General features: G+C 52.7%; 1 protein-coding gene and 1 long non-coding RNA gene across 2 annotated transcripts; one reads left to right on the top strand and one right to left on the bottom strand.

The window, feature by feature from the left end:
• Positions 1-484: 484 nt before the first annotated feature.
• CLEC2L (C-type lectin domain family 2 member L) lies at positions 485-16,497 on the bottom strand. Its single transcript, XM_077850135.1, has 5 exons — positions 16,281-16,497; positions 6,824-6,898; positions 4,156-4,322; positions 3,187-3,287; positions 485-1,153 (listed from the first exon to the last, which is right to left on the bottom strand). Exons 1-5 carry the CDS (start codon positions 16,480-16,482, stop codon positions 1,042-1,044), a joined length of 657 nt encoding a protein of 218 aa, XP_077706261.1. The 5' UTR covers positions 16,483-16,497; the 3' UTR covers positions 485-1,041.
• LOC144284936 (uncharacterized) lies at positions 939-8,069 on the top strand. The gene is made up of 2 exons (XR_013353326.1): positions 939-4,495; positions 5,049-8,069. It is a non-coding gene; the product is annotated as an uncharacterized LOC144284936 (long non-coding RNA).
• Positions 16,498-24,201: the final 7,704 nt, after the last annotated feature.

The following is a 24,201-nucleotide window of genomic DNA, read 5'->3' as shown; positions in this document are numbered from 1 at the left end:
GAAAAGGCCATAGGACCTGCATGCACTCTTATCCCACTCACCATGAACATCAGCTTTTCTGCTGGGCTAATCCTCCTGCTCACTGCACGCCTTCTCCCCTAAGGCAGAAGAAATCATCCCTCAACTGTGTTCCAGAACATTCTGGCTGGCACTTCCTAAGTTGTTGCCTCTGCTCCCTGTGTGCTCCCTGGGGGATAAAACTGTTGATCCCCATGCCTGGCATGGTGTCTGGCACGTGGTAGGTGTGATGTGAATAAACGTTTGTCATATTGAGTTGAATAGTAATGAAGGAACCAGATGGAGCACACCGTCAGACATCTAAGAATAACTCAGTAGCCCAGTAGAATTAAATGGTGCCCTGAGGCCACAGAACGTGTTTTTGTCCTCAGTGCCACCTTGGTGGTGGCTCCTCCCAGACAGGCACCCAGAGATGTGGCCCTCTGTCCCTCCCCCAAGCCATAACCCCAGAACAAATGGCAGCAGGTTTTTCTAGATGCCAGTCATCTCTTTATTCCATCAGTGACCAACACAACAGCACCACAGACACAGCAGGGGCCTGCCTGAGAACCCTGGGCAAGGCCAAGAGGGTGGCTGTAGGGGGCCCTATGTGGGGCAGCCCACCCTCCCTGCCTCCCCAGCACCCAGGAGAGAAATGATTGTGCAGACAGTAATGCAATCTGTGTCAGTGCCCATCCTTCCTCCAAGCACCAGGGATACATGGGGAAGAAATATTCCAGCATGGGACCAGGAAGGGACTTGGGGTGACTAAGGCTGGACTCTGAACTCCAGAAGAGACTGTGTGCATGCCTGTGCATGCGTGCATGTGTGTGTTTGGGAGATGCCTACACTACTGAGCATGTGGGATTTGACTGCTAAGCCACAGGACCTGCCTGGGGCCGAGGAGACCAGGAACCAGGGCTGTGTGGCCTGGAGCAGAGGCCGAGGCAGAGGCCCCCGTCCTCACTGCTTCGCCTGGGAGAGGAACCTAGGGCAGGCAGGTCTCAGAGCCTGACTGGAGGGCCACTGCTGGCCTGACCCACGTCATGTGTAGGCCATCTTGCTGCACACCCAGGGGCGGGTCATCAGACACTCCGTTGACACCAGCCTGGTGGGCTCCACGAAGACACACTCTCCCAAGCCTGAGATGGGGAACCTGTGGCCAGAAGACAAGAGACCAGGCACTTACAACCTGTCACACGTAGTCCATCACTGGGTGGCCCTGGAGGTCCTGACCTGTCCCTCCCTCCTTCCAGTACTTTTAGCCCCTTATAGAACTTTCTAGTGTGGCCCCTCCCCATTGTCTATGTACTATGGTCACCATGGTTCCAGCCACCCTGGGGATGCCCACAGACATCTCCTGAACACACCCTGCACTTTCCCATCCTTCCAGAGTCAACTCGCTTGTGCCATGAGCCAGTATCATGTTCAGGACCACCCTCTGCCCACCCTTCTGCCCCGCAGCACCTGCCTGAGCCAGGGGGCACCACTCATCACATCTTCATGGAAGCCTGTGTCTGTCTGTCCCCACCAGTTCCCCGGGTGGTCACTCCTGAGCAGTGGGCTCCATGCCTCTCTTGTCTTGGCTCCCCTACAGCACAGAGCATCTAGCACAGGAATTGCTCAGCAGAGATGAGCTGAATGAAACTACATCACAGGGGTGGACCTGATTAACCCCAGCCTTTGCTACCCAGGCTGTGTTGCCCACGAACTCACTGCCATCTTCGGTAGATGTAGGGGATGAGGGTCCTTTCTAGCTAAAATCATTCCATAGAATTTCAAGATTTCTTCTTAATCTCACTTGGTCAGCCTGATCTGAGGCCCCTTCCGAGGCTGGAGCTGGGGTCTCACAAGAAAGGGCACCAGAAGGACCTCAAGAGGGAGTGCCGAGCAGGACCACCTCAGAGCCAGGGAGACACAGCCCAAAGGCCCTTTGGTTGGCTGATGGTCAGCATGCTGAGAACCCCAGCCTCCAGGGTTCTCCCAGGTTCTGGAAGCAGGAAGCTATCAGAAGGGAAGAGAAAGGGGCAGAAAGTGCAAGACATCTCAGCAGCTCTAAGGATAGATCTGGGATGAAGGCAGGAAAAGGAAAGAGAAGAAAAGGAAGAGAAAATGAAGACAAAGAGAGGTGCAAAATGAAGGGCACAGGAGCCAGGGCAAAGGAGGGAAGAGGCTGACTGGATGCTCACCCCCCGGAGTCACAGGGACTAATGCAGCCCTGAGCCAGCCTCAAATGGGAAGGTAGCTGATCACCAGCTTCCAGCCATGGTGGAGGGTTGGGGGTTCTTGGGTGCCCTCCCACTTCTTATACCTTGTGGACCCTCCTCCATCATCATCATCATCATGTGAGCAGCTGTGCCCCCACCAGGCTCCTCAGGGCCTATTAGGGTCTGGACTAGGAATTTGGGTTCTTATTCCCCTATATGCCCTCCTCTGTGTTCCCCTAAACCTGGATCACCGCCCCCCTACACACACACACACACACACACACACACACACACACACTATCACTACCCCCACTGCCTCAGCCAGACACTCCCACCCCCACCACCCATGACCACTGCCCCCAGCACCCCTGCAAACCAGTCCCTGATATCACACACCTGCCACCTCGTCACACTCTCATGTCGTGTGAGCAATCCCAGCACTGCACACACTACCAGCATACTGCAGCGGTGTTTTCTCTAAGAGAGGACTCATGGTGCCCAGGGGCCTGAGCCCCTTTCTTCCATAGGGAAAAGGTTTAGGCAACACACAGCTGCCCAGAATAGAGGCCCCATCCCCCCTCCCTCAAAGGCAGCTATGGTCATGTGGCTATGTTCTGGCCAACACAGAAGAGGGACATCTAGGGCATGTCTTCCCCTTCCTCTGAGCCACACTGAGCCATGCAGATGAGCATCTACATGGGTGGGGAGCCACAAGATGGAAGGAACCTGGGCCCCATTAGCAGGAAGCTCTGATGACCACATACAGGAGAGCCGCCGAACCAGGCTGGGCATTAGGGGATAGAGAGCGAGAAGTAAAGCCATCTTCATTATCATGATCTCGGCCACATGCTGCTGAGCCCTGAGGTCACTAGCTCTAGCGAGCACAGAACCAACTGGTTCTCTCTCCCTCCCTCGGGAGGTGTTGTCTGGGGAGCTAGGCCCTTCCCAGTCTTAGTGGTCAGAAGATGAAGCCTCAGCTCACGTGTCCGGGTCGAACGGGTCCCCGTTGACCCAGTGGAATTCATCCCCGACTCTGCGCAGACCAATCCAGGGCTCCCTCCGTGTGAACTTGAACATAAACTCCTGTACCAAGAAAAGAGAAAAGCCCGAGTTTTCTGCAGTCTCCCAACTTTTCATACATCCCAGAACTAACCTCAGATCAGAAGACGGGCTCCCAGATACACAGACACTGAAAAGGGAATCCCTCACTGCACCCTGAAAGTAAGGAGCTGGGGTCAGAGAGGGCCCTGCACTCACACTGACCTCCCTCTCAGCAGCTGTTAGGCCCTGGGCCCTGGGAGCATGCCCACCAGACCAGGGCACCTGGAAAAAGATTTGTCCTCCTAGCTCAGCGGTCCAGCCTGCCAGTCAGCATTCCTGATTTGCAGGAAGCCTGGAATTGCCCATTTGATGGATTATCTGGGACAAAGCACAACGTTCAATTTGGTTGTCCTCCTACGCACATACTGCTGGGCCTTTCTCTGCAGCAGGGAGACATTATACTGTTTATCAGAGACAAACGGAAGTGACTGTGAGATTACCTGCTATTTCGGATCGCCACTGTTACCCTCAGAATCCAAAGTGAGCAACAGAGTCATTCACTGTGTGTCTTTCCCATTTCTACTGATAAAACTGTTTCGGGTGTTCAGTGGGTGCTCATGTCCTGATTTGGACCAGTAGAAGGTGCCAGTGTGTTCTTTATTCACAAGCGCATTTATGATTTGTAATCCTCACACTTTATGATGCTGAGTTGAGCTCAGCAAACCAGCCTTGGATTGAGATCACTGGCTTTCACAACAGCAGTGGAACAGGAGCCCCTTGGAAATGTGCTTGGACCCTACAGGGCCCACCAGCACACCCCAGGCACACGTGCTCTGGAAACATGTCACAGGGGACGCCAGATCCCAGCAGCGGGGTTCTCCCCGAAGGACACCCCCGGCCCAGCGCTCACCAGCTCCTTCTGGCTCTGAATCACAGCCAGCGCGGCCTCATGAGTATGGCAGTACTGCCTGCCTGTGTTCCAGTCTCTTGGCTCCTCAGAAAAGAAGTAGCATTTCCTTCCATAGAGCAGCCAGTCCTCCGGGCAGGGCGCTTCACACTTGATACAGCCCTTAGAAGCTGCAGGGGAGATGGAGGGGACTCAGTGTCCACAGCACACCTGGCCTCTGCCCGGGCCTGAAGAATCCCGCTCAGCGACCCAAAGCTCCCTCCACCTGCCTGACTTTGGTGCCCTCCAGTGATGACCCAGGTGGCTGTCTTCCCAGATGAGCACCTCTCAAAGTGCCTGGCAGGTAAGAGGTTGGTGACCAAATACATAAGGAAGGAAAGGGCACCTGGGTGGCTCAGCGGGTTATGGGTCTGCCTTCAGGCTCAGGTCATGATCTCAGCGTCCTGGGATTGAGTTCCTCATCAGGCTCCCGGCTCAGTGGGGAGTCTGCTTCTCCCTCTCCCTCTGATCCTCCTCCCTGTTTGTGCGCTCTCCCCGCCGCCTGTCTTGAAAAAATCTTTTAAAAAATAAACAAGGAAGGGAAATTTGGAGGCTGGTTTGGAGGCAGTATCACCCCCAGGGGAAGTGACAGCAGATTAGCCCCTGGGTTAAGATCTCCTCTCTCTCCCCAAACTCCCCAAGGCATGGAAGTGCAGAAACACAGATCTAGAAATCAGGACCTGGAGACCACACGTCCATGCTTTCCAACCAGGGTGGGAACCATCTGCAGGCTTGGTGGCCCTATCTCATTGGCCATGTCCTCATTAGTAACAGCTCAACCTGTTCCACTGCTGAACTGCTGTCAAGTTCATTTTTAGCTGAGTCTCAATCTGCCTTCCTGTGACCTGGCCCTACAGGTCTAGGATCTGGCCTTGGAGTGACTCAGAGCAAGCCCAGCCCACCTTCTACCACCTATTCGAAGAAGGATGCCAGCCTTCTCACATCCAGGTTTCAGTGGGCACCATCTCTTCCACAGCTTCTTGGAGAGGATGCTGTCCACACCCTTCATCCTGCCTGGCTCACTGCGGTGTGTCCACATTGTCACCAAAATGCTGCCACCATAACAGACCGGAACACACCAGATGTGGTCTTACCCCAACAACAGTGATTGCCACACTCCTTCCAGTTGCTATGGGCTCCTTCCAGGCTACAGACCATGTCCATGAAAAGAAACAGTGGGTATGTGCATGCGTGCTTTTCTGGGTGGGCAGAAAATACTCTTCGATTGTTTCCATGTGATCTATTTCCAAGCCAGGTCTCCCCCCACATCCAGAACATGTAGAAATCACTTTTTCAATCCATTTGAAGATTTTATTCTTATTTCTTCCACCTTTATCTCATTCACACTGGCTCATCTGAGTTTTGAAAGATGAATTTTGATCTTGATTTTTTCCACCCTGTCATATTAAACAGCCTTCATCTGTCATCCTGAGCATCTTCGTATCACCTACAAATTCCATATGCATCTTTTTTGTTTGTTTTCATGCAAGTGATTGATTAAAATGTAGACAAAGACAGAGCCAAGGACAGGCCCACAGTACTCCAGCCTCTAGGGATCTAGGGCCACTCGACACCAATTAAATCATCGACACTCTGGCATATCTGCTCAGTGAGCCGCAGGACCACTTGGGAAGTATTGAGCATGGTGTGGCCACATTTCAACTACTTTCCACAAGGACTTCCAAAGAGACTCTATTGTCCTTTACTACAATCACAACACACTATGTCTTCGCATGGCTCTGACCTTCCCAAGCTAGCACGAGGACAAAAGGAAACCAACTTAGTTTGTAGTAATTATTCTAGGTGAATCTAAGCTGGCACCAATGGTCACCATATTCTTTTCCAAACACCCACAAAGCCCCTGATTATCATGCACGTCCAAAGGTGAGGATTTCATGGGAGCTAATGCTGTCAATGGACCTTCCTCCCCTTTGCAGGCGCCTGCCTCTGGTCTTATGGTGCTCCTCAAAGATTAAAGACAGAGGCACTGAAATCACTTTGCAAAACCATCAGAGCCCACAACACACTTTGACTTGAATCCGTTGAAAGCAGCCCAATCTCCTGGTCATACAGCCTTGCCTGTTCTTAGCGGATTTCCTCCCTTTTATTCCTTTCTCCCTTTCATCCCACATAAGAAGCCCCCACCCCCACCAGCGGGGTGGATGCAGTGATGCCTCCGTAACTGGACAGAGGAGATGATGTCATAACTCATCCTTTTTTTTTTTTTTTAATCCTCAGCATTTAGGGGGCCTAACACACAGCAGTGCTCCCTAAATGTGTGTTAAATGAATGAATGTGATCTGTAAAGGCTCTCATCCCAAAACCCTCTCCTCCAAGAAGCAGTGTCTAACTCACCTCAAGCTGGCTCTGCATCCTCGTAGCATGTACGGAATAGTACCGGAGTCTCCTCACTACCTCCCCGTGTGGCTCCGTAAAGGGGACGTGTGGAGTCAACGTGTGCATATATTATTTTAGGCTAAACTCTCACCTAGAAACAGCAGCAGTCTGTTTCCTAAGCTTCGTGCCCCACAGAATACGTGGTACATCTGGAACCTTTCTTTACCTAATTAGACATGATACTGACAAGGTGTGTACACACTGACTCCCGTAAATGTTTGACATCCATGCTCACCCAGGATGCTCATCACCACCAGGATGGCGAACAGAAGGACCGCGATGGCCCCCAGCAGGAGACGTGTGGTGGTGTCTGAGGAGAGAAGAAAGCGGGTCAGTACCCAGCCATCCACCCCGCTGCCAAGCCCCACCGCCAGCCCCAAGTCCTGATACTGGGATAACCCTGGCCTGGACCCGGCAATCTGAGTTTTTCCAAGCCCTCTGCAGGAATCTGATGCGCGCTGAAGTCTGAGAGCCTCTGTTCCAGAGCCCGTTTCCGAATCTGTGACACTGCTGCCCCAAACCCCTCCCTCCAAGGCTCTGCCCTTGCCCCTCCCGCAGCGGTCAGAGCTTTCAGTCCTCCTCTCCTGCTGCTTCCCTACCTCCTCCCCAGGGTCAGCCACGTGGACTCCTTGAAAGAACCCAGCCTGTCCTCACAGCCCTGGGGTTGGGTCTTTGCCCCCAGAGCTCTTCTCCACCGCTGCTACCTCTGGAATCCTGCCCAGCTTCACACCGTCCACCCTCTTCACCAAACCTCCCCTGACCCGCTGCCTTCCCCCGCCTTCTGATTTTTATTTTTTTGTCATCACTGAAAATTTCTTATTTTATTTATTTTATTTTTTTTATTTTTATTTATTTATGATAGTCACACACACAAAGAGAGAGAGAGAGAGAGAGGCAGAGACACAGGCAGAGGGAGAAGCAGACTCCATGCACCGGGAGCCCGACGTGGGATTCGATCCTGGGTCTCCAGGATCACGCCCTGGGCCAAAGGCAGGCGCTAAACCGCTGCGCCACCCAGGGATCCCTCTATTTTATTTTTAATGGAAGAACCCTTTTCAACTTTAGACACAGACTCTATTTAAGTTTCTCTTACTGTCATAAAATAGAACATAAAAGTTGCCATTTTAACCATTTTTAAGTGCACAGCGGCATCAATTACATTCATGCTGTTGTGCAACTATCCCCACTGTCTATTTGCAAAACTTTTTCACCCCCCAAACAGAAACTCGGTACTATTGAACATCCACTCCCAGTTCCCACCTCCCACAGCCCCTGGTGACCTCTAATCTACTTCCTGTCTCTATGAATATGCCTATTCTAGAGATTTCATAGAAGGGGAATCATACATTATCTGCCCTTTTGTGTCTGACTTATTTCACTTAAGTTAGTGTTTTCAAGGTTCATCCATGTTGTACGATGTGTCAGAATGGCATTCCTTTTTATGGCTGAATAGTATTCCATTGTATGAATATATATATATATACATATATATATATATTTGTTGTATATGTATATATTTGTTGTTGATTAGCCATTCATCTGTTGATTGACTCCTGGGGGGACACAAACACCCAGTCCCTAATAATGCTCTTGAAGTAGTGTCCCTCAGAACCTTCTGAGCTGTTCCAATCTGATTTTACCTTCTTTTTAAAAATTTTTAAAAAGATTTTATTTATTTATTTGAGAGAGACAGCACAAGAGCACGAGTGGGGGTGGGGCAGAGGGCGCAGCAGACTCCCCGCTGAGTAGGGAGCCTGAGGTGGGGCTATCCCAGGACCCTGGGATTATGACCTGAGCCAAAGGCAGCTGCTTAACCAGCTCAGCCACCCAGGCACCCCTGATTTTGCCTTCTAAGCCCACCTGCCACCCTGGAAGCTCCCCTCGCCAGCAGCCTGAGGACCTCTCTGCCTCCCTCGTGTGCGGCCTCTCCCGCACCTTCTGTCCTACAACATCCTTTTTCTTGGTTGACTCCCTTGCTTTGGTGGAGCACATCTTCCAACAGGTGCCTGAGATAGGGCAGAGCAGGACCACTGCACATCCCCCAGCAGCAAACCTTCACCATGTCCTGCCTCTAGAGTTGTGAACCCAGAGCCCTGAAGACTATAGGTTGGAAAGAATTCTCCTTCAGAATATTGAAGGCATTACTTGTCTTCTAGCTCCAATGTTGCTCTTGAAAAATGGCTCCAGAGCCATTCTCATCCATGATCTTTTTAATATCAATTGCTTCTGCCCCCACTCCCCATGCCCTGGGAAGCTTTTAGGATCTTTTCTTTATCACATAATCTTCTAAAATTTCATCATGCGTGGGGCACCTGGGTGGCTCAGTCAGTTAAGCATCTGCCTTCGCCTCAGGCCATGATCCCAAGGTCCTGGGATCAGAGTCCTTGTCAAGCTCCCTGCTCAAGGAGCCTGCTTCTCCCTCTCCCCTGCCTGCCACTCCCCTCCTTGTGCTTGCTCACTCTCTCTCCCTCTCTCTCTGTCAAATGAATAAAGAAAAAAATAAAAAGAATTTAACAATAAAAATTCGGAGCACCTGGGTGGCTCAGTGGCTGAGCATCTGCCCTTGGCTCAGGTCGGGATCCCAGTGTCATGGGATCTAGTCCTACATCGGGTTCCCTGCAGGGAGCCTGCTTCTCCCTCTGCCTGTGTCTCTGCCTCTCTCTCTGTGTCTCTCATGAATAAATAAAAAACAAGTAAATAAATTAAAATTTTTAAAAAATTTCATCACACATGCCATGCTTAGTTTGAGTCCATTTTCACCCACTCTAGAATAGGCAATCAGTGGGCCCATTCAATCTGAAAGTTCATGTCCTTCGGTTCCAGGAAATTTTCTTTAATTATATCATCAGTGGTTTCCTCTCACCCACTTTCTCTGTCTGCTTTCTGGAGGTCATATTCTTCAGATGTTGAATCACTTGGATTGGTCCTCTGAGTTTCTTTCCTTTTTTCTTTCTTACCCATTATCTTTTTTGCCTTTTTGCTCTATTTCCTGGAAAGTTTTTCTCAGCTTTATCTTCCTACTCTCTCCTGAATTTTCCATTTCTGCAATTATGTTTAATTTCCAGGGTTTTTTGTTTTGTTTTGTTGTGGTTTGCCACTGTTCTCTGAAGATCCCCTCTCAGAGCATCCTGTTTGTAATGATGCCATATGGGAGTTGCCTTGGTGGTGCAGTCAGTTGAGTGTCTGACTCTTGGTTTTGGCTCGAGTCTTGATCTCAGCATGGTAGGAAGCAGCCTGGCCTCCAGGGTCTGCATTTGTGCTCCACACGGAGTCTGCTTGGGACTCTCTCTGCCCCATCCCTGCCTAAAATAAATAAATAAATCTTTTTAAAAAATGATGCCATATTTTCTCTGCTCTCTTTGAGGATATGACTGATAGTTTTTTGGAGGGGGCGGGGGAAGAAAGGAGAGGTGGATAGAAAGTTTATTTCTCCCTGTATAGTCTATGTTTTCCCCAAATTGCTTTTTTTCTTTTCTGATCATTTGGTCTCTAGTTTCCATGTCATAGAATTTCCTCAGATATCTGGAGATCCTTGGTTATTTGTTTCTGATTAAAGCAAGAAGAAAGAGTCCATTGGAGCCTCTGAGCCCAGGGAGGGGCTTATCAGCTGTGGGGTCCCAGCAGAGTGACCAGGCTGGGGTGGTCCTCGGGGTGTTCTGAATGCTAACTTCCCCGGGTTTTTCCCCTAGGGCGGGCCAGTTCCCGTAGAAGGCTCTTCTGTTCCCTCCTGAAGGGTGTAGGCTTGACCAGGAGGAGAGGCTGGGAGGCCATCCTAATCATTCATTATGTAAATGTCCCACTAATTGCTTGCTTCCAAATGTACTGCCCTCTCAGCCCTCTCTCAGATTTAGCCTCAGGCTCCTGCCAGGGCAGGGAAGAGGACCTGGGCAACTAAATCCTTTCTAAAATGTTCAACCAGCCCTCCTGTTTGAGCTCTGTCTTCACTCAGTGCCATGATGACTGGTGCCCCCCTCTCCATACTTTGGGGGTCCTGCATGTGACTCAGGCTGCTCCTCTGCTCCCTGCAGGCCCCTAGGATCAGTTGCCACTCATCATTGATCCCTAGCTCCCAACTGTATTGTTATTGTCTTCTCTCTCGTTCTCCTTGTCCTTATGGCCTTTTAAAAAATCCCTTTACTGTTGTTTTCATGGGCTTCTGGAAGGAAAGAGGAAAACTGCATGCATTCAGTCTGCCATCTTTACCTGCAAGGGCAGGCAACATTTTGAAATCCTTCCTACGAGCGAGGTCTGTGCTGGCAAGTGACCAGGAGTCCAGGAACAGGTGGCTGCAGGCACGGTAAGAGCAGAGACTCATGCCTGCCCTCACCCACTGCTTGGTTGTCCTCAATGACAGCTTGTCGCAGGGCTGATCTCCCCCTGTGCTGTCTCATGAGTGTGTGTACGGATCCTTCCTCTCTCCTCTCTCCGCCCCCTTCCAGGCCTGCACACACTGGCACTGTAAGTCTGTGCATGGAAGATGCACAGGTCCAAATTCCAGCTCCATCTCTTTGTAGATGCCACTTTTCATGGCAGTTACTTCACTTCTATTTTATTTCATTTTCTTCATCTTTAAAATGAAAGAGTAGTAGTATCTGCCTCTTAAATTTTTTACAAGAAGCCAATGTTCAGTGCTTAGCACAGTGTCCAGCATAGCAAGCTCTGATTCAATGTTAGCAATTGCCATCAGGATGACGATGATGATGATGATGATGATGATGATGATGATGATGAGCCACAGGCTCCTTTAGGGAAAGGGCTATGCTTTCCTCCCCTTTGGATTCCCTAGGTTAGCCTTGCCTTGCATGTTAACAGAGCACCCACTGGCACTCAAAATCCTGAGGGGGATTTGGCTACACTGAATGACAATGTCCTTAGCCTTAAACCCGGCTGAGTTGGTGGGAAAGGCCACACAGATACACAGCTGCTCTCTGGGGGTGGGACACCCGCGCATGTTTCTCCAATATCACCAGAACCCGGGACCCCTTCATTCTTGCACGGGGACGACTGCTCTGGACACGGCACTGTGGGCAGCAAAAGGACGCTCCAGGGAGTCCTGCTTCCTTGTTCCAGCTGCACCCACGGGAGCCGGCTATGGGGCCTGATGATCCAAATCAATGCTGTGTTGTTTCCTAGGGTGGCGGTAACAAAGCCCCACACACTAGATGGCTTCAAACACCGCAAGTTTATTGTCTCACAGTTCTGGAGGCCAGAAGTCCACGGTCAAGGTGCCAAAACTCCCCTGAAAGCACTCCCCCTGAAAGCTGGGGGAGTCCTTGCTCACTTCTTCCTGGCTTCTGAGGGTTTGCTGGTGACCTTCCTCATCCAGCTTGCAGTCCTCTCATTCCAGGCTCTGCCTTCTACTCACATGACCTTCTTCCTGTGGCTCTGACTTTATGTGACCATTGTCTTGTGAGGACACCAGTCACCTTGGATTAAGAGCCCACCCACTCCAGGATGTGCCTATATTAACTCATCACACTTGAAATGACCACATTTGTAAATAAGATCCCATCCTGAGGAGCTGGTGGTTAGGGCTTCAACACATTTCTTTGGGGGGGCAGAGGGAGATACAATTCAAGCCATAAGAAATGTCTAACTCGGGGCCCCTGGGTGCCTCAGTCGCTTAAGCGTCTGCCCTCGGCTCAGGTCATGATCCCGGGGTCCTGGGATCGAGCCCTTCGTCGGGCTCACTGCTCAGTGAAGAGCCTGCTTCTCCCTCTCCCTCCACTGCTTCCCATGTGCTTGCTTACTCTCACTCTCTCTGTGTCAACTAAATAAATAAAATCTTTAAAAAAATTGTCTAACTCTACAATCATTCCTTCTATGCAATGGTCCATAATAGATGGACTTTGCAAGTACAGTTATTTGTGGTTATAAATGTATATGACTGAGCCTCATGCCGGAAGGGACAGCTGAAAATCTGGCTCCTGACTCGGACAGATGTCTCATCGGCCTTACACCCAGAACCCAGAAGAGACTCACCGCTGATCTCTCTGAGTTGTCAGGGTCAGAGTCTGGTGAGCATAGTCTTGACTCTTTGAAACTATCAAATGTAGAGTTTGGTAATTTTTTAATTTTAAAAGGCTTTGCTAAATGCATGTGTGTGGTTTTGATCAGGAAGTTGTGGGCTGGTGCCTAATCAAGAAACTTTCAACATTAAAAATTCAGAATCGGTGAGCTCTGAAAAATCTATAGCCTGGTGATATGCAGAATCACTCTGTCCCCCACTGTACCCCCAGGCCGCTCTTCCCCATCCCCACCCCCGATGCCAGAAATATCCCCGTCTCCAATCACCCCCAGTCTTTCTAGAACACAGGCTGAAGCTCTGGGTCACCTTCCCCAGCCCCTCCCGCAAGGCTAGAGGGTGGGGGAAGGGTAGAAGGAAAAGGTAATAGCCACAGGAAGAGAAGAAGATTTGATCAGGAGAACTTCTGTTTGGCTTTCTATTTATAAAGTTAATTGTTCATCGGAGGAAAGTCGCGAAGTCCTAAACTCTAATCCTGGTTTACATTTAAGAAATTCTCCATTTCACTTAAGCCGTGAGAAGGAAAAAAATGTCCATGCCGGAGGTGGCAGGGTTGTCTGAGGAGCATGGGCAGGAGAGGTACACGCATCACAGATACAATTCAGTTCGGACCAATGAGCTTCATGAAGCCCAACGTCCTTGGTCCATGCCCGACGACACAAGAACTCTCACGTCAGAGGGTCCATGTGGCAAACATACATTGGCAAGCAGCGTGTGTCCCTGGGCAAGACACTTAGCCCCTCTGAGTCTGGTCCCCCATCTGCAAAACAGATATAGTGCTCACCGGTCCCTGGAGGGTATGTGCAAGGAGTAAGTGGGACAGTACTGTGAAAGCCCCCGGGCATGGGGTCCAGCACACGGCAGGCGCTTCAGAAACGTCTGGCGCGTGGTAATAAAGGAGCATAGGCCCCCCTGAGTGTTTAGCATGATCCAGTCAAAAAGTCTCCCACTTGTCTCAAGACAGGTACTTGGCTGTTAAGGGCTGCATGGCCCTTGGTGCCCAGACCTGGGCGACCCATCATCCCATCATGGGTAGTGTCTTGGGTCAGGCAACTGGGCTTGTTATGTGGACTTCAGTTGGGGAGGGGAAGCAGACTCAAGGTAGGTAGGCCAGCAGTCAAAAAGGGTTTCAGCTGAGCTCCCCAATCAGGGATGCAGGATGCCAAGGCGCGGAGCCAGGGAGAGGAGTCACCTGCACAGCGTACCCCTCTACACCTTTATCTGGGTGGCCCTGAGAGGTGGAAATCATTATCTAGCTTATATGTAAGGAAAGTGAGACTCAAGTTTGAAAACCCGCCAGTCGGGATCCCTGGGTGGCGCAGCGGTTTGGCGCCTGCCTTTGGCCCAGGGCGCGATCCTGGAGACCCGGGATCGAATCCCACGTCGGGCTCCCAGTGCATGGAGCCTGCTTCTCCCTCTGCCTATGTCTCTGCCTCTCTCTCTCTGTGTGTGTGACTACCATAAATAAAAAAAAAAAAAAGAAAAGAAAACCCACCAGTCCATAGTGGTGGAAGGCTCTGGCCTGGGTTTACCTGACTCCAGAGTTTGTGTTCCTTGAATCTCACCACCTGCCTCAGCCCGTCCTGTGATTCTGCCTGCACAGCAACACCCTGGAGAGACCAGCCCTAGTCCCTGTGCTCCCCTCCTCTGACAGGAGATGGGGGTGCCCAGGGAACACCCAGTAGGCCCTCGGAGCATCGGTGGAGGAGAACCCCCTGGACTCAGACCCAGATACTAAAAGTGCTGTAGAAAAGGTTCATAGGGGAGTGCCTGGGTGGTCAGTCAGTTGAGTGACCAACTCTTGATCTCAGCTCAGGTCTTGATCTCAGGGTGGTGAGTTCGAGCCCCATGCTGGGCTCTGGGCTAGGTGTGGAGCCTACTTAAAACAAAACAAAACAAAAAACAGTCCATAGGCCTCAGCTGCTGAGCCTCTGAGGCTCACAGGCATTAAGGGTGGGCTGCTTCCGAGTGGACCATGGGGAGAAACAGAGGTGGCATGAGACGCAGAGCCACACCAGGACAGGCAAGACAAGGCCAGACCACAAGTCGGCACTGAGTACGGATCGGCTGGATTCTGCAGGGGCCGAAGGGCCAGTGTCCCACTGGTCTGCCTTCCTGCAGGTGGTCGGCCCAGCCCAGGTTGGGAGCAGGAAGCAGAACGGGTCAAAGTTGGGGGCAGGAGGTAAAATAGGAACCAGCAAGCCGGAGAGGCATTGAAAGAGGCCACATCACCCCCGAGGCGGCCGTAACCATCAGGGGGCTAGAGTTAGGTTAGGGCCGCCCCTGTCTGAATGAAGACACACAGGCAAAAGGCGGGAGCCACTTCAAGAACTAGCTTGGGCGGGAGGGAAGCAGGGATCACAGGCAGATCCGACAATGCCGGGCAGGGAGAGGGGTTTGTCCACCTTTATTCAACTCAGCTCTTCCCAGCCCGCAGTGGCTCTTCTACTCCGTGACCCAACACCTTTGCTTCCTTCGTCCCACATCCCCATCCAGGCATCAGTCCACCCTCCCTCCCGAGTTTTCAGAGCCCCCTCCCCGGGCAGTCCACGTCCTGCCCCACTAGCCTCTGGGTCAGATGCTAACATTACTGCCCTCACCTTTCCCTCCTTGGCGAGGCACCTGCCCTGGCAGGTGCAGGCCAGGTCCCGCCACCGACCACCACTCTACCCTCCTCACTGACCTGGCCACTCTCCCCAGGGCAAACCCACCGTCTCATTCTATATGTAAAACCTCTCAACAGCTCCTGCAGAACCAAGTCCCAACTCTCTGGCGAGGCCTGGGTGGCCACTCACGGTCTGGGCCCTCCAGGGTCCTGTCTTCCCATCCCTTCCCCACAGCCTGGTACTGCAGGGTCCAGTTTGCCACAAGAGCCGGGCTAGTTCTGGCCACCTGGCCCCGGAATGTGACGCTCCTTGAGCCTGGTGCACCCTGCCCTTCTCCACACCCAAGAGGTCACCCACTCCAGAAAGCCTTCCTTCTCTAATAATACTTGGTCCCTACGGTTGGGTGACCACAGCTCTGGGCTTCCCTAGCTAATACCGCTGCCCAGATCCCCAGGTTCTGCCAGCAGCGCCCAGAAGTCCAGAGGGCCAGCCCTCTCCCTTGCCAACTGGAGCATCTCCCACACCACCCACCACCTGGAGCCACAAAGTTTCCCCACAGAACTCGGGAACTTGAGATCTATTTTTCAGTGGGTTACTGCCCGCTTGGCTAGCAGGGGTCCCTCCCCGAGCCCACCTGCCTGGAAGGGGTGGGTGGCCCGCGTGACCTTGCAAGGAAGAGCCGGGGCATGTTCTCCGCATCCCCCTCCCTCCCTCCCTAAGCCCCCTTGGCCGCCAGCCCCTACACCCCCACCCCCACTTCCCGCGGGCACCCGCACCGTCTCCGGCTCCACACCTTCTGTCGCTCTGCCCAAACCGCTTGCACTGCTGCAGGTCGGAGCCACCGGCTCTCCTCGCCCATCGGACGGGGCCAGTCGGTGACCGTCCCCGCGCGCCGGAGGGGCCGGGGCCTGCAGCGGGCTCCCAAGGTCAGAGGCGCTCGGCCGCCGGGCGGTCCCAGCCACGGCCCCCGCGTCCCCGCCGCAGGCAGCCGCTGCCCGCCGGGAGCTCGGCCAAGGTGACCCCGACCGCCCCGGGCCCGGGCGCCGCCGCCGCGCGCTTACCCTCCAGGGCCGCCTTCCAGCTGGTGCTGCCCTCGTAGCCCGACCCCGACCGCCGCAGCAGCGCCTCGGGGCCGCGGGCCTCCGCCTCCGCCGCCGCCGCCGCCTCCGCGGGAGAGCGTGGCCTGGGCGCGGCGGGCGCGGGGCGGGCGGCGGCGGGCGGCGGCGGCCGGGTCCGCGCGGGGGCCTCCCGGGCCGGCTCCATGGCCCGCTCCGCCGCGCCGGGGCTCTGTGCCGCGGGCGCCCGTCGCCTCCGCCCGCCGAGCCGCAGCCTCCGCGGGAGCCGGGCGCGGGGCGGGGCGGGAGGGGACGCCGGGGAGGCGCGGAGCGGCGGCAGCTTCGCCCCCCGCAGGCCCCCCCTCCCTGGGCGGGGCGCCAGGTGCTGCGGAGCGAGCGGCGCGGCTCCCCTGCGGCGGCACCTCCCAGCCCCCCAGGACGCGAGCGAGGTTGGCGGGGCTGATGCCGGGACAATGCGGGGCCCCCCTGCTGTCCCGGAGCCAGAGCCCAGACTCTGCACCGGAGGAGACCAGCGAGGCAGCAACGGTCCCAGGGCAGCAAGGCCAGGGACACCTGACAGCCAGGCGAGCATCCACTAAGGTGAGCGTCCACTAAGGTGAGCGTCCACTAAGGTGAGCGTCCACTAAGGTGAGCGTCCACTAAGGTGACCGTCCACTAAGGTGAGCGTCCACTAAGGTGAGCGTCCACTAAGGTGAGCATCCACTAAGGTGACCGTCCACTAAGGTGAGCATCCACTAAGGTGAGCATCCACTAAGGTAACCATCCACTAAGGTGAGCATCCACTAAGGTGACCGTCCACTAAGGTGACCGTCCACTAAGGTGACCATCCGCTAAGGTGAGCATCCACTAAGGTGAGCGTCCACTAAGGTGAGCGTCCATAAGGTGAGCGTCCACTAAGGTGACCGTCCACTAAGGTGAGCATCCACTAAGGTGAGCATCCACTAAGGTAACCATCCACTAAGGTGAGCATCCACTAAGGTGACCGTCCACTAAGGTGACCATCCACTAAGGTAACCGTCCACTAAGGTGAGCATCCACTAAGGTGACCGTCCACTAAGGTGACCATCCACTAAGGTGACCATCCACTAAGGTGAGCATCCACTAAGGTGAGCATCCACTAAGGCGAGCATCCACTAAGGTGGCCATCCACTAAGGCGAGCATCCACTAAGGTGAGCATCCACTAAGGTAACCATCCACTAAGGTGAGCATCCACTAAGGTGACCATCCACTAAGGTGGCCATCCACTAAGGTGACCATCCACTAAGGTGGCCATCCACTAAGGTGACCGTCCACTAAGGTGAGCGTCCACTAAGGTGAGCATCCACTAAGGTGAGCGTCCACTAAGGTGACCGTCCACTAAGGTGAGCATCCACTAAGGTGAGCATCCACTAAGGTGAGCGTCCACTAAGGTGAGCATCCACTAAGGTGAGCATCCACTAAGGTGAGCATCCACTAAGGTAACCATCCACTAAGGTGAGCATCCACTAAGGTGACCGTCCACTAAGGTGACCATCCACTAAGGTAACCATCCACTAAGGTGAGCATCCACTAAGGTGAGCGTCCATAAGGTGAGCGTCCACTAAGGTGAGCGTCCACTAAGGTGAGCGTCCACTAAGGTGACCGTCCACTAAGGTGAGCATCCACTAAGGTGAGCATCCACTAAGGTGAGCATCCACTAAGGTAACCATCCACTAAGGTGAGCATCCACTAAGGTGACCGTCCACTAAGGTGACCATCCACTAAGGTGACCGTCCACTAAGGTGACCATCCACTAAGGTAACCATCCACTAAGGTGAGCATCCACTAAGGTGAGCATCCACTAAGGTGAGCATCCACTAAGGTGACCGTCCACTAAGGTGACCGTCCACTAAGGTGACCATCCACTAAGGTGAGCATCCACTAAGGTGAGCATCCACTAAGGCGAGCATCCACTAAGGTGGCCGTCCACTAAGGCGAGCATCCACTAAGGTGAGCATCCACTAAGGTAACCATCCACTAAGGTGAGCATCCACTAAGGTGACCATCCACTAAGGTGGCCATCCACTAAGGTGACCATCCACTAAGGTGGCCGTCCACTAAGGTGACCGTCCACTAAGGTGAGCGTCCACTAAGGTGAGCGTCCACTAAGGTGACCGTCCACTAAGGTGACCGTCCACTAAGGTGAGCGTCCACTAAGCTGAGCGTCCACTAAGGTGAGCGTCCACTAAGGTGAGCGTCCACTAAGGTGGCCATCCACTAAGGTGAGCATCCACTAAGGTAACCATCCACTAAGGTGAGCATCCACTAAGGTGACCATCCACTAAGGTGACCATCCACTAAGGTGGCCATCCACTAAGGTGACCATCCACTAAGGTGGCCGTCCACTAAGGTGACCGTCCACTAAGGTGAGCATCCACTAAGGTGACCGTCCACTAAGGTGACCGTCCACTAAGGTGACCGTCCACTAAGGTGAGCATCCACTAAGGTGAGCATCCACTAAGGTGGCCGTCCACTAAGGCGAGCATCCACTAAGGTGAGCATCCACTAAGGTAACCATCCACTAAGGTGAGCATCCACTAAGGTGACCATCCACTAAGGTGGCCATCCACTAAGGTGACCATCCACTAAGGTGGCCGTCCACTAAGGTGACCATCCACTAAGGTGAGCATCCACTAAGGTGAGCATCCACTAAGGTGACCGTCCACTAAGGTGAGCATCCACTAAGGTGGCCATCCACTAAGGTGACCATCCACTAAGGTGACCATCCACTAAGGTGGCCATCCACTAAGGTGAGCATCCACTAAGGTGAGCGTCCACTAAGGTGAGCATCCACTAAGGTGAGCATCCACTAAGGTGACCGTCCACTAAGGCGAGCATCCACTAAGGCGAGCATCCACTAAGGTGACCATCCACTAAGGTGAGCATCCACTAAGGTGGCCATCCACTAAGGTGAGCATCCACTAAGGTGAGCATCCACTAAGGTGACCATCCACTAAGGTGAGCGTCCACTAAGGTGACCGTCCACTAAGGTGGCCGTCCACTAAGGTGACCGTCAACTAAGGTGAGCGTCCACTAAGGTGAGCGTCCACTAAGGTGACCGTCCACTAAGGTGACCATCCACTAAGGTGAGCATCCACTAAGGTGAGCATCCACTAAGGTGGCCGTCCACTAAGGCGAGCATCCACTAAGGTGACCGTCCACTAAGGCGAGCATCCACTAAAGTGAGCATCCACTAAGGTGAGCGTCCACTAAGGGGAGCGTCCACTAAGGTGAGCATCCACTAAGGTGGCCATCCACTAAGGTGAGCATCCACTAAGGTAACCATCCACTAAGGTGACCATCCACTAAGGTGGCCATCCACTAAGGTGACCATGCACTAAGGTGAGCATCCACTAAGGTGAGCATCCACTAAGGTGACCTTCCACTAAGGTGAGCATCCACTAAGGTGGCCGTCCACTAAAGTGACTGTCCACTAAGGCGAGCATCCACTAAGGTGAGCATCCACTAAGGTGACCGTCCACTAAGGTGAGCATCCACTAAGGTAACCATCCACTAAGGTGAGCATCCACTAAGGTGACCATCCACTAAGGTGACCATCCACTAAGGTGGCCATCCACTAAGGTGACCATCCACTAAGGTGGCCGTCCACTAAGGTGACCGTCCACTAAGGTGAGCATCCACTAAGGTGACCGTCCACTAAGGTGACCGTCCACTAAGGTGAGCATCCACTAAGGTGAGCATCCACTAAGGTGGCCGTCCACTAAGGCGAGCATCCACTAAGGTGAGCATCCACTAAGGTAACCATCCACTAAGGTGAGCATCCACTAAGGTGACCATCCACTAAGGTGGCCATCCACTAAGGTGACCATCCACTAAGGTGGCCGTCCACTAAGGTGACCATCCACTAAGGTGAGCATCCACTAAGGTGAGCATCCACTAAGGTGACCGTCCACTAAGGTGAGCATCCACTAAGGTGGCCATCCACTAAGGTGACCATCCACTAAGGTGACCATCCACTAAGGTGGCCATCCACTAAGGTGAGCATCCACTAAGGTGAGCGTCCACTAAGGTGAGCATCCACTAAGGTGAGCATCCACTAAGGTGACCGTCCACTAAGGCGAGCATCCACTAAGGCGAGCATCCACTAAGGTGACCATCCACTAAGGTGAGCATCCACTAAGGTGGCCATCCACTAAGGTGAGCATCCACTAAGGTGAGCATCCACTAAGGTGACCATCCACTAAGGTGAGCGTCCACTAAGGTGACCGTCCACTAAGGTGGCCGTCCACTAAGGTGACCGTCAACTAAGGTGAGCGTCCACTAAGGTGAGCATCCACTAAGGTGACCGTCCACTAAGGTGACCATCCACTAAGGTGAGCATCCACTAAGGTGAGCATCCACTAAGGTGGCCGTCCACTAAGGCGAGCATCCACTAAGGTGACCGTCCACTAAGGCGAGCATCCACTAAAGTGAGCATCCACTAAGGTGAGCGTCCACTAAGGGGAGCGTCCACTAAGGTGAGCATCCACTAAGGTGGCCATCCACTAAGGTGAGCATCCACTAAGGTAACCATCCACTAAGGTGACCATCCACTAAGGTGGCCATCCACTAAGGTGACCATGCACTAAGGTGAGCATCCACTAAGGTGAGCATCCACTAAGGTGACCTTCCACTAAGGTGAGCATCCACTAAGGTGGCCGTCCACTAAAGTGACTGTCCACTAAGGCGAGCATCCACTAAGGTGAGCATCCACTAAGGTGACCGTCCACTAAGGTGACCATCCACTAAGGTGACCATCCACTAAGGTGAGCATCCACTAAGGCGAGCATCCACTAAGGTGACCGTCCACTAAGGCGAGCATCCACTAAGGTGAGCATCCACTAAGGTGAGCGTCCACTAAGGTGAGCGTCCACTAAGGTGAGCGTCCACTAAGGTGACCGTCCACTAAGGTGACCGTCCACTAAGGTGAGCATCCACTAAGGTGACCGTCCACTAAGGTGACCGTCCACTAAGGTGATCATCCACTAAGGTGACCGTCCACTAAGGTGACCGTCCACTAAGGTGATCATCCACTAAGGTGACCATCCACTAAGGTGACCGTCCACTAAGGTGAGCATCCACTAAGGTGACCGTCCACTAAGGTGACCGTCCACTAAGGTGAGCATCCACTAAGGTGACCATCCACTAAGGTGGCCATCCACTAAGGTGGCCATCCACTAAGGTGAGCATCCACTAAGGTGACCTTCCACTAAGGTGAGCATCCACTAAGGTGACCTTCCACTAAGGTGAGCATCCACTAAGGTGACCTTCCACTAAGGTGAGCATCCACTAAGGTAACCATCCACTAAGGTGAGCATCCACTAAGGTGACCATCCACTAAGGTGACCATCCACTAAGGTGGCCATCCACTAAGGTGACCATGCACTAAGGTGAGCATCCACTAAGGTGAGCATCCACTAAGCGCCAGGGACTTCCACACACAGGAGCTGACATACAGCCCCAGTTTATTATTTTTATTTTAAGATTTTATTCATTTATTTATTTTTATTTATTCATGAGAGACCCAGAGAGGGGCAGAGACACAGGCAGAGGGAGAAGCAGGCTCCACGCAGGAAGCCTGATGCGGGACTCGATCCCTGGGCCCCAGGATCACACCCTGGGCTGAAGGCAGGTGCTAAACCGCTGAGCCACCCGGGCCACCCACATCCCCAGTTTAGGTTGAAAATTGGTCAAGAGCCACTTTCTGAAGGCTGCACCCCGCAAGTGAGTGGTTGGTGGGTTTTCCGGCTCCCAGCCCAGGGCTTCTCAATGGCCTTCACCCAGCCTGTACTCCCTCCCTGGCTGACCCAGAGTCACCTGAGGCTCTCCCCCTGAATTTTCCCTCTCACATCCCCATCCCGTATCTGTTCCCTCATGTATGGTCCCTAGTCCTAAACAAATCCTGTGTCTCCATATGGATGAGGGCCTAACCTGCACACACATTGCAGGTTTCTAGGCCTCTTCCTTTGGATGGGGCTTGAAAGTCAGGTTGCCTTCCCACCATACTAGTGTATGCCCAGAAGTCAACAAAGTCACCTAGGATGTGCAACCAGAAGGCACATTACCGTGGGACACCAGGGAGATCTTCACTCTTGGCAGAAAGAGGGCTAGGAACAGATCATTTATAATCACTTCACTTTACCAAAGTAAATAAAGTGAAAAATTGAAAAACAACCCAAAAAGAAGAAAAACTAAGTACTGGTTGTAGAACATATTTTATTACATGGTTATGTTTTGGCATAGTCTCCTTCACAGCAGCTATTCTTGGCTGTCAACAATCAAATTCTCATTGCCAAGTCCATGTGAGTATTGCTGTATGATTCACTACTACTCCGCTCAAACCACAGGGTCTTCTAGGTCCTTCTCTCTTGGGTTCAGGAAGACAAAGGGACCAAAGGAGGCATTGGTAGGCATCTTTCTATTGAAGAAATGCTTCTCTGCTGGGCAGAGGCTCTCCTCTGTCAAGTATTCCTCTCTGGCCCAGGGCTCATCTTGCTGACACAAGCCTCCTCTGTCCTGCCCCCCTTTTTTTGTACCAACAGGTTCCCAGTGATGTGTGGGATTCATCCTCTTCTATCAGCCCCTTTTCAGGCCATATGATCACTTAGAATCTTCTTTATCCTCAACCTCGCCCTTATATGTAGCCCATATTTGCGACCCCAAGTGGAGCACACAATAGAATGTTGGAAGTGGAAATAGTGGGGCTCGTCAAAAGACCTCGGCCAAGAGATTTCTCAATCTCAGAGCCAAATGTGAGACACACTGCCAGTGATACGGAGGCCCAGGAAATGAGCATGGGCTTGGTTCATTCCTTGGCCTGCACATCAAACGATGATCGTGGTGAATAAATCTTCGAAGCAGCGAAGAATTTGGCCCAGCCTGGGGTTTCCCTAAGCTGCTCCAAAGATTGTCCTCAGGAGAGTCCATGAGAGTTACAGGATTTGACTGTGGCGATAAAGGTGGGCAAAGTGGCAGCTGGTAAATCCCCACATCACCTTTTCTGCACCCGGGTTGAGCACAGCCTGCTTCTCATCAGCACAGCGGGGCCTGGAGGTGGCCCTGGGGATGAGCCAACACCAGCCGTTGTGACTTGCCAGTGTCCCTGATAACACAATTCCCTTGGGATTTCAGAGGGCTTCTAATGCAGTGAAGTGGCTGCAAAGCCAGGACATGGTCCAGTCTCTATCCCTGACTTCTCTTTCCTTAATGGTTCAAATAAAGCCCTGGCCACGACTGGCATTGCCCCAGCCAGGGTCATGTGTCCATCACCGACTCAGTCATTGCAGTGGGGTCCAGGCTATTTGTCCAAGCCTGGTGATGGGGTCATGGTCATCCGCACTCAAATTGCGGGATTGCCGGGGAGGAAGATGTGATTCCCCAAAGGAAATGCAGGCTGCTATTCCTGGAAGGAAGTGGAAAGGCTGCTGGTGAGGAAAAAAACAACAAATTCTGTGCCATATATTTGGAATAGTATGCAGCTGTTCAAAAGCAATAAGGTAGGGGCACCAGGTGGCTCAGTTGGTTAAGCATTTGCTTTCAGCTCAGTTCATGATCTTGGGGTCCTGGGACTGAGTCCTGCATCGGGCTCTCTGCTGGGTGGGGTGCCTGCTTCTCCCTCTCCCTCTGCCTGCCATTCCCCCTGCTTGTGCTCTCTCTCTGTCAATAAATAAAATCTTTAAAAAAAAAAAAAAAGAATAAGGTAAATTAGCATATGCTGGTTTGGAACAATCTCCCAAGATAAATTAAGTTAGAAGAAAGCAATATGCAGAGGAATGTATGTAGTGTGTACTCATTTGTGTCACCCAAGATGTGCGTGAACATTTTTGCAAGAATCCACAAGAAACTGTTGAAGGATGTTTATCTCTGTACAGTGGATCTGGGAGTAGA

The sequence above is a fragment of the Canis aureus genome, chromosome 15 (genome assembly GCF_053574225.1).
Source record: "Canis aureus isolate CA01 chromosome 15, VMU_Caureus_v.1.0, whole genome shotgun sequence".
In the NCBI taxonomy this organism is placed as follows: Eukaryota; Metazoa; Chordata; class Mammalia; order Carnivora; family Canidae; genus Canis; species Canis aureus.
This window is presented reverse-complemented; position numbering and strand designations above follow the sequence as displayed.